The sequence below is a fragment of the Malaclemys terrapin genome, chromosome 13 (assembly GCF_027887155.1).
Source record: "Malaclemys terrapin pileata isolate rMalTer1 chromosome 13, rMalTer1.hap1, whole genome shotgun sequence".
Classification (NCBI taxonomy): Eukaryota; Metazoa; Chordata; order Testudines; family Emydidae; genus Malaclemys; species Malaclemys terrapin.
The window spans coordinates 36,179,728-36,194,111 of NC_071517.1; the positions used below are offsets into that span (position 1 = coordinate 36,179,728).

Consider the following 14,384-nt stretch of genomic DNA (forward strand, 5'->3'; position numbering starts at 1 on the left):
TGTTATTGTTACTGGATGATCTTTATTCTGGTTAACTCCTCATATATTTTGACATTATAGTGCTCATTATCAATTGCTTCCTCCACAGATAGCAGAGGTTTTCCTGTATCACATCGTGGGATGTACATCCTGTCCATGACTTGATTGCTGTCTAATACTCTATGCGTCACCGGCAGCTGTCTTCTTTGGATGTCATTTTTTTCTTCTCTCCATTCCACTTGATCACTCCAGCAATATTCTGTACTACTGGCATCCCCCCACATATTAATGGCTCAGAGCACATTCTTAGACTTCAGTTTTGTCCATAGAGCAGTTATTGTACATCTGTAATATTCTTTCCTCACTTTTTCTTTCAGTTTCTTATTTTGTAGCTCTGACAGTTCCCTGATTCCAAGATTTTGTAGGGGTCATACTGAGATATCATGGATAGTTCCTTCATTAACTTGTATGTCATCAGATTGTTCCAGTCTGGCCATTTTTACAGATGCTGACACACAGTTAGCCAAGCCAACGCGTAGCTTTATATCTTCACCAAACTTTTCCACACATCATCAATCTCTGTAGCTCCTTTTTGTGACTGTTCATGTAGTTTCAGATTGCTCATGTCGAACAAATTGTTAACTGGTTGTTGGTCTTTGCTGATATGGTAAATTGTGATTATCTCAACAAGCATCCATGTCAGTGGCAGCATGGTTACGGCAAACAGCACTGGTGCTAAGGAATCCCCTTGAAAGATTTCTCTTTTTAATTTGAATCTCATCAATGAGTCCCGTCCTGGGAGAGTCGAGTGCTCCAGTTAAATATAGATTGCTGCAGAAAAGGAATGATCTGTGGATGAACCTTGGACAGTTGCAGTGATCCTTGATTGTGAGACACTGTTGGATGCTCTCTGGTAGAAAAAAGTTAGCCATTGTGTGGGTAGACTTTCTTTGTTTTCAATCTTCTGTGACCCTCCTGTTTAGCCAGAGGTGGCCTTTTGTTCCTTTCATGTTTACTGTGCTGCCTTTTTGCTCAGGAACCAGCATTCCATTGTGAGCTAGCACTATCCAGATCGTCTTTGCCAGAATTATTGTTAGAAGTTTTCTTATAGTTGGTAAACATGTGGTCAGTCTATAAGTCATAGGCTCTCTTCTTTCTTTCTTTCTTTGTCCCTGTCACCATCCATCTTCGAAATCCATTCTTCAAACATTTATTAAGTTGTTCAAATAAACAATCATGGAGTGTTGTAAGGCGTTTCAGCCAGAATCCAGGCATCCCATCTGGTCCGGGTGATTTCCAATTTTTCATTTATCTCAGTACCTCATTTCTTTCTTTGGCCTTTCTGTGTATTCCTCTGTGCTGTGTTTTGTAAACTTTTTCTTTCATTTCTAAGCCAGTTCACTCTTTGCTCATGTTGTACAGTCTCAGACCAGATTTCTTTTCAGAAGCAGTGCAACTCTTCATCATCATGTATTGGCTCTCTATTTTTGCCTATTCTGTTTTTTTTTTAATATCAATCAGATGAAAGAATCTCCAAGGGTCTCTAGTGAAGTGACTGTTCTCTTGATACTAATAACTTTGTGCTGAAATTTTTCAAGTCCATGACACTAAGCGATCAGTTTCTCTTTACATTGTTCCTTCATAACTCTCACATCCTTTCATTCAGCTGATATTTTATCTCCAAGGCTGTTTGCTGCTTTTTTTCTCTTCAAACGATTTTTCTCATATTCATCCAGTAGGCTGTATCTCAATGAAAAAGCGTATTTTTCTGTTTTAACCTTCTTTTCCATGGAGGTTCTTGAAGATAGGAAGTTTTCCAATGGTCCATATGTTCAGATGTCTTGCTGTTAAACCAAAGAGCTGCTACTGTAACTGTAGCATAAATTATATAATTGTATTGGCTAATCTTTGTTGTTTTTTTCCTCCAGTTTCCTTGACCACTTCATTAAGTGCTTGCATTATATCATCCAGTGAGTGATGGTCTACAAATTTCACAGTTGGTAGGGCTCAATGTCTCTTAGGCTCTGCATGATCTCGATCAACAAATCCTTCATATTTTCTTTACTTTCTTCAGGTGTTCTTTCGCTCTTTTATTTGTCCTCAAATTTTCTTCCATTTCTGGCTTATGTTTATCCTATGTCACTGCTTCCACCAAAATGTTTGTACATAGTTCTACATGACTAATCTCCCTTTTCAGGCTTTCAATCTCCATTTGTGTAAATTCTCCTCTTTGGAATAAAGCTCTCAGTTGTGCAGTAAGTCTATGCTCGGTCATTTCTTTCTTGGTGGTGTCATTTCCCTCCTTCCAGTGTTGGAGCATTTGTTTACTCCAGGCTCTCTCTTTTGGTTTTGCCAAAAGAAAAGCTCGGATCACTTCTTGGTTTATACGATGACTCCTTTTCACTTTGTTGTCACAAATGATCTCTGGTTGTTTGGACAGTTGCATGATACATGAGGTTGCCCACCTCCACACAAAACACTCTGCTGGGGAGGAGGCTGTCATACCGATAAGATCTTCTGAGGCCCATTTTAGAGGTAATCGATAATATTATGCATGCCATATTCTCCATACTGGTTTGGGTTGACAGGCTTTACCCATGGTAAACCAGAATTTCTAGGCCTCAGAGGTTTCTTCCTTTTCTTCTAGAAATTTGGGGATTTAAATAGGGATCAATCCAGTAAGATACTACAGATATTACATTCTGTAGTTTTTGTAGAGTATTTATAGAACTGGCCAGATCCAATGCTGGTGTGCATCACCCATAGCTCCATAGGCACCAATGGGCCAAATCTCCAGCTGGTGTAAATCAGCTGTAGCTTTATTGAAGTTAATGGGACAGATGAAAGAGATATTAGGCCAGAGAGAGACACTATATCCTGGTGGTTAGGGCATTCACCTCCAGATACAGGAGACAGAGTATCCAGTCCCTCTGCTCCAAAGCTTTTTTTTATTATTTAACTACCGAGAAACAGCTTCAATACGAGATAATGGGGGAGCCCTATGTCCAACTGTCCTAGGTGACCACATGCCCCGATTTTATAGAGACAGACCCGATTTTTGGATCTTTCTAATATAGGCTCCTATTACCCCCCATCCTGTCCCGATTTTTCACATTTTCTGTCTGGTCACCCTAGACTGTCCCAATATAACAGCTGAGCAGAGTTTCTGTGAATAGTAGTGGGGCCTGATCCTGGGATTTAGGCAACAAAGGCGGTAGTTTGGTGCCAAAGTCCTTTTCTGCATTCATTCTACTGATCAGATGATCTCCACATGCCATTTCAATTTACGTGTGTTAATTTTATTTTTTCCAGTCTCACAGGTCAGTTTTCCTGAGTAAGGATCAATGGGAAATCAAACTGAAGTGACTGAATTTATACTCCTGGGACTTTCCAATGACCCACAGATGCAGAGTTTCCTTTTCCTGGTGTTTTTAGTTGTCTACCTAATCACGCTTTTGGCAAACATGATGATCATGCTGGTGATAATGGCTGATCGTCATCTTCACACCCCAATGTACTTCTTCCTGTCTCATTTATCCTTTGTTGATATCTGCTATTCCTCAGCCATTGTCCCTAAGATGTTGGTGCATTTCTTATCAGAGCACAAAACAATTTCTGTCAATAGCTGCATTGCACAGATGTTCTTCTTTTTTCTGCTAGCTGCTACTGAAATTTGTATTCTCTCAGCGATGGCTTATGATCGCTATGCTGCCATCTGTGACCCATTGCGTTACGTGGATACAATGAGCATAGGGATCTGTGTTCAGTTGGTGAGTGGTGCATGGGCAATAGGCTTCACTGATGCCCTGTTTAACACTGTTTTTGCCCTCAAGTTGCATTTCTGTGGGCCCAATCAAATCAATCATTTCAGCTGTGAACTCCCTCCTCTATTACAACTGTCCTGCACTGAGACCCTCACCAATCAAGTTGTGCTTCTTACTTCTGTTGTCATACTTGGATCAAGCACCTTCCTCCTCACCCTGATCTCCTACATTCACATCATCTGCACCATCCTGAGGATACGCTCTGCGGAGGGCAGGCATAAAGCCTTCTCCACCTGCAGCTCCCACCTTATTGTGGTTGGTTTGTTGTACTTGACAGCTTTTTTCCAGTACACAAAACCCAGCTCAGTCTCCTCTGTGGTTCTGGACAAAATGTTCTCCATCCAGTACAGCATCTTGACCCCCATGTTAAACCCCATCATCTACAGCCTGAAAAACAAGGAGGTAAAAATAGCTGTAGGGAAAATGTTGCAGAAATTCAAATGTCTAAAGTAGTGTCAATCTTATATTTAAAAAAAAAAACAAAGAGCATAGACCTGTGGATAACTTGTGTTTGGGAGATTCTCAGCTCAGGTATCTGACAGTTTGGGCCAAAGCCTCAGCTGATCTAAATCAGTGGGGCTCCATTGAACTCAGCAGGCCACATCCCCAATGGGAAGAAGCGACACTGGAGCAAAGGGGACTGAATCCTGGGTCTCCAAGTAGGGTGCGTGCTAGAAGCACCAGGATCAAGAGCCATTCATGCTCTGGTTCTCTCTCTCTTTGGGCCAATAGCTCTTTCAATCTGACCCGCTGACTTCAATGGATCTACTGCCAATTTTTACCACTTGAGGATCTGGCCAGTTCTATGAAAATGATGTATTTGTTTATTGCATTCTGTAGTTCTGTATTTTGTTGAAAACTCTATTCAATATCTGTAGTGTCTTATAGGCTTCATCCCTATTAATGTATCTGTCTCCAATAATAATAATAATAATTAATAAGTAGGGTGATCCCCAGCTGGGCCAAGATGCACAAAGGAATTATGGCTCTATTAGGAGAGATTGAGAGAGAGACATATCAGGTATCCCATATCACAGTGGTTAGAGCACCCACATGGGAGGAAGCAGATCCCTTTTAAAAATCTTTCTCTTTATCAGGCACTTGAAGCGGGTCTACTATATCCCTTACTGCTAGGATATAATTTGAGGGGTTTACTCCTCCTAATTCCTTCTTCTTCTCTCCCCTCTCTCACCAGGATTTTGTTGCCACCTTTGGTTGGGTTAGAGGATTCCCAGATGAGAATCCCAAGTCAAAGGAGGTGCCTTTCCCCAGAGGAGATAGGGACTGAAGTTCTGTGATAGCTGCAGGGTTTAGAACACAACCCTCTTCTTGGCCTTTCCCATTGGCTAAGGAACTATCTGTCATGTTGGCTTTTCTTAATCCCATTCTTAGGTGCCTTTGTCTCCCTTTTCACTGTTTGCGGAGCCTGGCTTCCCAACTCAGGCTCTGGAAACCAAGTGATTATAAAAAATCACCTAAAACTTACTGACTGCAATGCTCAGCATTAGAATAGCTACATCCCCTTGTGAATCTAACTTTGGGTGTGAATCCATGTAGTTCCATTGATTTAATGATGCTATGTGGATTTACATGAACTGGGAATCTGGCCCTTATTGTTCATATTCTAAAGTGATTTTGCATTCCTCAAATTTCCCTCACCATTGAGTTGGAAAGACCTGTTTGACACTGAGTTTCCACTTAAATCCTAAACATAATAGGAAGTGGTGCTGGCAAAATGCACCCAGTGCAATTCACGCTTAGATGCAGCACCGCAGCTGGTGGAAAGCAACATAATTCCACTGAAAGAAACAGGGCTACACTGAGATGTCAGCTGAGGCTCTTGCCTCAGCAAATAAAGTTATGATTCAGAATCCACCTTTTGTCAAAGTTGGACTTACAGAGATGTGGTCTCGGGTAAATGAAGAGTCAGGGGCTCTAATTCTATTGTATGGAAAAATATAGTCCAGTGACATGCCCAAGGTCAGTCAGAAACTCGGTGTGGAGAAGGATATTGAAGCCTGATCGCTTCTGTCCCTGTCTCTGCCTTGAATCACACAATTATCCATCTGCCCATTCTTCACAAAAAATGAATACATCTAGTTCAAAGTGGGAATATTTTCATGAAAATAAAATCATGTCCCTCTTTCTCATTAAATTTCACAACTTTTGCAACCAGCTCATTGAATAGAAAATAGCATGATTTAACTACTGTCCCCTCTTGCTTTTGCAGGGTGTCCTTCCTACTAAGCGTCACTCTGTTGGACTGTCTCATCTTATGCTGGGGTTACGTTCCGCAGTCAGTACCTAAAGCAAAAATCGCGTATAGTCAAAATTACATTGAGTGTAATGGCAGATGGAATCGCCCGCACTACAGAAACAGTATTTAAATTGTTATTTTTCTCTTTTTTTTTTTTCTTGACGACTGCATAAAGCTGAAATAGCACATGTTAAATGTGCCTAAGATGTGACAGACCTGTAATTTCTTTAGAACAGGAATTATGACCACTTCTATGTTTGTTAGTTCTGGTCAAATTTGTTACCATGTTTGGAAAACAAAATCTGAAAGTGTTATTACATCAAGATCGAAATTTTCTGTGTGAAAATCTGAATTTTGAAGAAAAATATTTCATTATTTTTTTGTTGGGGGGAGGAGTTTCCATTTCAATTTGACGTCTCAAAATGAAATGCAATTTTTTGTTTCAAAAGGTACAACTGAAATGAAAACATGACTTTTTAATTGTTATTTTCACTTAAATTGACAATAAAATGAATCATCTCAAGCTCATTGTAAATACAAATATTCATTGAACATGAATGTTTTCATTTGAAATGGAAATTTCAAGAGGAAATGTTTTGTTACAATCAAATTTAAAAATGAAATATTTAGACATTTCTGCATCCAAACCTTTTATAATTTTTCATCTCATGAAAATGTTGACATTTAATCTTTTTGGCCCCTGATGGGATTAAATGAAATGTCAAAATATGGCGCTTCCTGTGTGATGGAAATTTCTATATCATCTCTAATATTTGCCACGTATAACAAGGAATTGATTTCAGAGATTCAAAGGCCAGAAGGGACCAGTTTGATCTCCTTCACTGACCTCCTGTATTACCCAGGCCAGATTTTTATATATATATATATATATATATATATATATATAAATAAAAATAAATAAAGACATGGTTTCTCCAGTGTCTCAGACTATTATATTTAAGCTCTCTGGATCATAGACACTTTTTAATTTCATTTTAAGCACAGAGAGTAATATTTTGTTGATACTTAGATGATTGATGGTAATAACCTTCTGTAATTTGGGGAAAAGAACCTCACAGATGGATTGTTGTTTTTAATATATCTTGTAATAATTTGGCCAACAAACTTACCCTCATTGTGAGCTCAACTGTAAAAAGTATGTGACAGATCATCAGATGTCACAGTAGCCTCTAATAGCAAATGGTGATGGAAAAGGACACTAAAGAGAGGGAGAAAGGGAAACTGAATTAGTCCAAAGGAAAAGGTCTCCTGATAGAACTCACAGACTGTGCTAAGATCATACCTCATAACTAAGACCATGTGAGACTGAAAAATCAGTGTATTAAACTAGGCCTAATTGGTGAGCAAAGTAATGAGGGGATGGGCTATTACACTCAGCAGTCCCTTTTGCGCTTCTTAAAGAAAGAGGCTTTGAGTAGATAAATTGGCTACTGGAGTGAGCGTCACCATCATGGCTGACACCCCCACCATTTCCCTGATCCCAGAACTTCTTCATCCTAATCCTGGAAGATGTCTTGACCAGACTGGTCCAGAGAGAGGGAGGAAGATAACACCATCACTGCCTCTAGCTAAATCCCAAAAACTGCCTGAGATGTGAGACTTTCTCTCGCTCTGTCTCCCTCCCCTTCACCCCGCCTCCTTTTCCTTCACCACTTTATTTCTTCTCTTTCCTATCCCTCCCCTTTTCCCTTCTCTCCAATGAGAGTCTGGCTTAGCAGGACAAGACTGCATACTTAGGAGCATTGCTGTGAGCCTGTGACCAGAAAGAGGCCACTGAAAGTAATGCCCTAAACAGCTGGATGCTGGTACAAGCTTGCCAGGTCTCTAAGTGGCTAAAATGACTGTAGGCCGTGCCTGTGTTTCTCCAGCCGTGAGGTTGCAAATGAGAGTCAACCCCAGAGACTGAAATTGTGTTTTCTCTCTTTGCTGTTCCTTTCTTTCCACTTGTGTATGTGTTTCTCCTGTTTTGATTTCTAGGAAATGGGATCGGAATTTAACAAGAACAGCAACCATAGCTTCTGCCCTGCCCTACTAATTTCTTCTCTTTTCCAAAAAAGAACAGTTATTATCAATTTTAATGCCATCTAAAAGTCTGTCAAACAAGGCTTTTGGTTGTTTTTTTCCTTCCAAAAACTTACTTGAGCTAAAGTGGAGGGGCATAACGGATGTTGTTAAAATAAAAGCCTTATTAACACTTTGCTTTTCAAAGGCTTAAATTGTTTTTCCTTCTTTTCTGTGTCTTTAATAAAAGCTATAAAGGATGTTTAATGGTGTGTTTGCCATGGTAACAAGTAGGCTGATCTCTCTGTATATCAAATTCTGAAGCTTGTTTAATGCTGGACAGTGACTGGGTTATGTTAACACCTTTGGGGCCATATATTCCATCTAAATTAATAGAAAATATGGTGATGCACATGAAGTCTTTTCAGATTTTTGGATAAAGGAAGATGCTGAAGAAAATTGCTCGCCTCTTGTACTGCCATTGTCTGTGTCATGGAAACATACGAATTGCCATATTGTGTCAGACCTGCCATCTAGTCTAGATTCCTCTTTCTGGCAGTGACCGGAACCAGCTGTTCAGAAGAAAACTCAATAACACTGACAGTATACAGATGTGGGATAATCTGCCCCCACTGCAGAGTCTCTAATTGTTAGAGTTTAGTTTAAGACCTGAAGCTTGATATTTAATATCATTTCCAAAACTCTTATCATAAAGAATTATGATAGCTCTGGCTATTTTTCTACTGCAATCCCTTTCTGATTCTTCCTACATTTCTGGTCTCTATGTCTCCCTGTTGCAAGGAGTTCCACAGTTTAATTTTGTGTCTTATTTAAGCATAGAACACCCTCCTAACAGTGGTTCATGAAACAGACACCCTCACCTTATGCAAATCCTATAGAAAGAAAAAAAGAAAGTATAATATACTTGAATGGGCTTTTTCATTCATCTATTATCTTTATGTGCATCTCTTCTTCTCTAGAGACATGATACTGAATGCACTTGAGTGTTTAGACTAAATGGTTGAATCCCTGCAGCCTGTCTGCATTCAAGTCTCCAGCGGAGGCTAACAGGACTTCTTCCTGAGGGATTGAGCCCAATCAAGATTGTGTGTGATCTCAATCCTACAGAGAGATTCAGAATCATGGTAGTGATACATAGTCACACTTAACTGGAATATGATTATTCATGTGTTCATCATATGCACTGGAATAGACTTATCCATGATGGGTCTCTATATGAATGTTTATATGAGCATTTGAGTTTTCATTAGGTTAACCAAATTGTAATTACTGTCTACAAGACAGTAATTAGATCTGCATTTTTGTGGGGCTCTGAATTCTGGGCACTGAGGAAGAGAGAGGAGGAAATCTTGAATACAGTGGAAATGAAATTTTTAAGATGGGTGGTTGGAGTTACAAGCTGGACCATGTTCAGAAAAAACAAAGTAGGGGAAATTTGAAGGTGGTACCAATTATAAAAAAAACCAGAGGGAATCCAGGTTTAGATGGTTTTGCTAAGCAAAAAGAAAATCGGGAGAACATATATGAAAGAGAGAGTTAAATTTAGAAGTGGAGGGTAAGAAGACCCCATATTAGATAGATGGATGTCATAGTAAAGGATTTGGTTAGCTACTGGATTTCAGAAAAAATATATACAAGACAGACTAGAATGTATACGAAGAACTTGAAGACCCAACCCTATATAAATTAGAAGAAGGCTAGAAGAAGATTTGAGTTGAGTAAGTGCCGCTAGAGGTTCAGATGCTATATTGCAAGATTGTCATTGTGACAGAAATGGCAATATCCTGTAATATCCTGGAAAAACATACTGATTAAGATTAACCTATTTGGAGTTTGTTGTATTAAAAATGCAAATGTTTATGTGCTGTTGTAGGACTGCATGGAGATTCTTTAGGAGAAATCATGAATAATGCAACCTCTGGGAGCTATTAGGAACTTCAGAAGACTCTTGGGGACAATACGAGTAAAGTGGATGTCCTAGGACATTTTGTGGGGGAGGGGGAAGGGAATGCAAATGCAGGCCTTGATTTAGGGGAGGCGACCCAGGGCTTGTGGGGTGTCGGTCTCGGGGTGCTGTTTTTGTTGTTAGTGACAAAATACAGATTTACAAATCCTAGTGTGAAAATTTATCTTCTTATATGAAAGGGATAAATCATGCATGCAAATCATGCACCAAAGTCATGAAATGTGCTACAAATGCAATTAAAAAATAAGGTTTTCAAACATTTAACAAATGGGGGGTGGGTGGGAAAGACTCTTCTTGCCTGGGTGCCATTTGGTCTAGGGCTGGCCCTGTGCAAATGTCTCACCTGGAAACCCTTCTTTTGAAGCTGCACTTTGAGCAGAGATTGTTTGGCTGATTACATATGCAAGGTCTCTTCAAAGAGACAAACTCGATAAATGAGGCACCTTCAGAGTCAGGCATTGTTCTTGTTTTGAGGTGAGGGTGTGAAGAACATGAATCCACAGGAAAATCCTTGAGTGGGGGTTGAAGGACAGCTATTACTAAAGCCCACAACGCAGTTGGGGTGATCTCTGCTAAGCTTTTATTGTTTTTAATATATTTTTCTATTTAGCGATTTACCTTAAGACTAAAATATGCTTGCTTAGAAAGAGCTCTGTGGTAACTTAGAAACATAGCAATTACGCTGTGTAGTGTCTATGAGAAAAGAAGTGAAACTGGTCTGTTATGCAGATTATCTTTTGCTTGGATTAACACAGTGAAGGCAGGTAACTGGTCAGCCTGGGAATACCCCTGTCAGAAGCAACAACGACGCAGGTCTCCACCCAAGAGAGGTAATGACTGGGGAGCAGGACACCTGAGACTGGGTGGCCTCACTGGACCATAGAGGGGGAACACAGGTGCAGTTGTCCTGAACTTTACCAATTACTGCACAGTCAGCCCCGTGTAAGGAGCAAACCCCAATCAGCAGACCCTGAGAACCTCCATCTGGTTCCTGGCTCCCAGCCCCTTTCTCCCTTTCCTAGAGAAAACAATGTCCTTCTGATGCAGGTTTATTTTCCATATGGTGCGGGCTCATTTCATATCCAGAAGATATGGAGTCTCTGCCCCACAGAGGATGTTCTACCATTGAACAGTGACCTGAAAAAGAACTCCGGGTTGTTCGAAAGCTTTTCTTTTTCACTAATAAAAGTAGTCCAAATTGTCAGAGAGAGATATGCTAATGGAACAATAAACGACACACAGAGAGGTATAAAGAGAAATAATGCTGATAGTCTATCATGATGTAACACATTATACAATTAATAAAAATGTATACTATTCACATCAGGAAATGTTCAAAATGTAGGGGGCAGTTTCTGATCTCTTGAAAAAGGCATAAACCCATGTCAGTGGTTTTATTATTCAGCCAAAGGTTAGCTGCGAATGTTGGCCTTTTTTTTTGCCCTTGAGTTATTTGTGAACTCATCCTGATTTCACTGAATGCTTTGACAAATAATTTGGATGGGCAATTTCTTTTGCCCGGGGTTATTCGTGACCTGCCGACAGAGCATGTAAATGGCAACAACAATGAATGGGTGAATAGTTTTATGTATCTGAGTAGCCAATGTCAGTGGCATTCCAGAATCATTCAAAGGACCCTGCTTGGATAGCAGGATGTCTATGTGACAACTAAGAAACAAGGGTTACGTTTGTTGTGATGACATCTCTCTTGTATGCAGAAGAAACATATCCATTAAACATGGTTGAGGAGAGGAAACTAAATAGTTTTCAGTGTCAAAAGTTACAGCATATTCTTAACTTTCATATGTTTGATTTGTCACAAATGAGGAGATACTTAGATGATCCCAGCAAGTTGCAATTAGGCATCAGTTGAGAAGATGACTGCCATGGTGGAGTCATGTTCAACTCCCAGAAGTTGTTATGCTTTTACTGAAGTTTTTTATATCTGGGGTCAAAGGATATAGAGCACGAGGCTGACTAAGAATAAGATTGGAATATGCAATTTTGTGGGATTTAAGAAACCTTAATCCTCCCATACTGACTCTTGTAGAAGGAAGAAGACTTGCAAGGAACCATTTAAGATGGAAACCAATTCTCTACGCTGCCATGGCTGCATTATAGCCATGTGTATCTGCTGATGCTGATGTGCTGCTGATTTATACAAGAGAACAGCTTCAAGAGGAGACACTGAGAAAGCCCTGCCCAAAACTACTTTATAGCCCAGGGATTAAAGCACTTTCCTGAGAGATGGGAAACGAAACTTCAAATCTCTGCTCCACAACAGACAGAGGTGGGTCGTGAACGAGTTTCTCCCATGTGCCAGGTGATGAGTTCTCTAACCACTGTTTTAAGGTCCTGGAAGTCAATGAGGTTCCCTGTGCCTTTTTTCCCCTTTGCCTTAGATGAAACTATTTGGCAAGCTTGTTTCAAATTCACAAATGTATCAGATCAATCAAAACAGCATTTTTCAGTGATTCAGATGTTTGTCTGAAAAATTTTGCCCAGCTCTATACAATATAGCTTTTCCTTTGTCTCATTTCCTATTCTTTCCTGCCATTTTACAGTCTATTTGCTCCTTTCTTATTCCTTAACCTGTGTATCCATCTATTGGTGATGTTTAAGGATGGCTGGCCAATTCCCATGCTTTCACCTCCACTGCCCTCCTGTGTAATTATGCATTATGGCTATCATCTTCGAAGGAGTCTAGGGAGATGAAATGATTTTCTATTTGAATGTCTAACTCCTTAGCCTACTTTGGAGAATCTGAGCCTAAATACATGCCTTTTTAAGTGACTATCCCTGAGATTGGAAACCTAAATCACTTGGGCTCTTTTCATAATCTAAGCCTCAGTACCCTCATTCTTATGAACCATGCACCGTTGCTTAAGGGCTGACCCAACACAGTGTTCTTGGTAGCTTATCACAGAGAGTGAACTTCAGGGACCTTGTTCCAGGGGGAACAAGACAGCATTTAAACAGCTCTCAAGAAATCAGCTCTTGGTCTTTGTCTTTGTTCCACTCCCACTGATAGCCCTACGTACCTTGAAGGGTCTCACTACTCCTGGTAAAAAAAATATTTGACATCCTAGATGCTGTTTGCCAGAGGGAGAGAGAGAGAGATTAGACAGACAAATCAATAAGTTGATAGACTAAGAAAACAAAAAGATAAAATCACAGGTCAGAATGACCTGACCATATTTACGATCCACATTAAAAAGGCAGGTGAGTTGACTCATGAATTTATTGATTATCATCTTTTATTTTCCATTTACTTTCAAAGGACCAAGTTATTCCCCTTTCCCCACCCCCTTTCTAGGGGTGGGTCTCTCTGCAGAGTCCCTTTAATTTCTGCCCAGATGCAGCAATTGGCTCACACAGAGTCAGTAGCAGCATAGGGATCATGATGGCAACCCAGACATCTCTCTCTCGCTCTGTTTCTCGAGGCAGCACTGAGAACACTGAGATCAGCTGGTGCAGGATAACAGTAGTTTCTACTTTTGGAGTCTGTGTGTTGGGGGGTGAGTAGATTATGGGTAGGGCATTCTCTAGAGAAGTCACTTAGCTTTGTTTTGTTTTCACTGTGCACAGTGTTTTCTTACCATTCAGGCAAGGTCCATCTCTTTTCTCGGGCATTTGTCTGATAATTGGAAAAAGATTTATTTTCTCTCTGGGATACATATGAGATAAACATAGATTTGATTCTCTTATGTAGGAACAGCCTGATATTCAGATGTGTAAGATCCTGAGTCAAAAATCCCATTGGGTTGAGTTTAAGTGACTTAGGAAAAAAACTCCCATTAACTTACCATCAGATCTCTCCTTTTAAAATCATGTCATTGTGCCTAGAGAGTTTTAGCTGGGCATATTCATTTATTATGATCATTATTACTGTCCCTCAATATTACATAGGGGGGATTTTTTAAACGAATAGCTTTCACAACATACAAGATCATTAAACATAAAAAGGGGAAAGTTACTGTCTAAAATTTATCCCCATGAGTCACCAATGAATCCTGCCCTGCACCGACTCTGTAGGTTTGGGTAGTCAGGAGTTTTGTTAAATCCTCTGCACAATTCCTACATTTTAGATGCTCAAATGCTCTCATTTTCCTTTGACTTTCTTTAACATTCTCGCAGTGTCTGAGTGCTGTCTGCTGGAAGTCACTGACAATGGTGTCTTGCACTCCTCACTTGTTCTTCAGATGCTCAGTCATACCCTTAGGAATCACTCTAAGGGTATGTCTACACTACCCACTGGATCGGCGGGCAGCGATCAATCCAGCGAGGATCGATTTATCGCGTCTAGTCTAGCCCT

The 14,384-nt window shown here is 40.1% G+C and overlaps 1 protein-coding gene across 1 annotated transcript; it reads left to right on the top strand.

The window, feature by feature from the left end:
- Window positions 1-3,323: 3,323 nt before the first annotated feature.
- Window positions 3,324-4,256, top strand: LOC128848077 (olfactory receptor 5A1-like). The gene has a single exon (XM_054047836.1). It carries the CDS (start codon window positions 3,324-3,326, stop codon window positions 4,254-4,256), a length of 933 nt encoding a protein of 310 aa, XP_053903811.1.
- The last annotated feature ends 10,128 nt before the right edge of the window (window positions 4,257-14,384 follow it).

Bases quoted from the DNA above. Each gene is read 5' to 3' on its own strand.
- LOC128848077 (XM_054047836.1), top strand. From the start codon at position 3,324: ATGGGAAATCAAACTGAAGTGACTGAATTTATACTCCTGGGACTTTCC.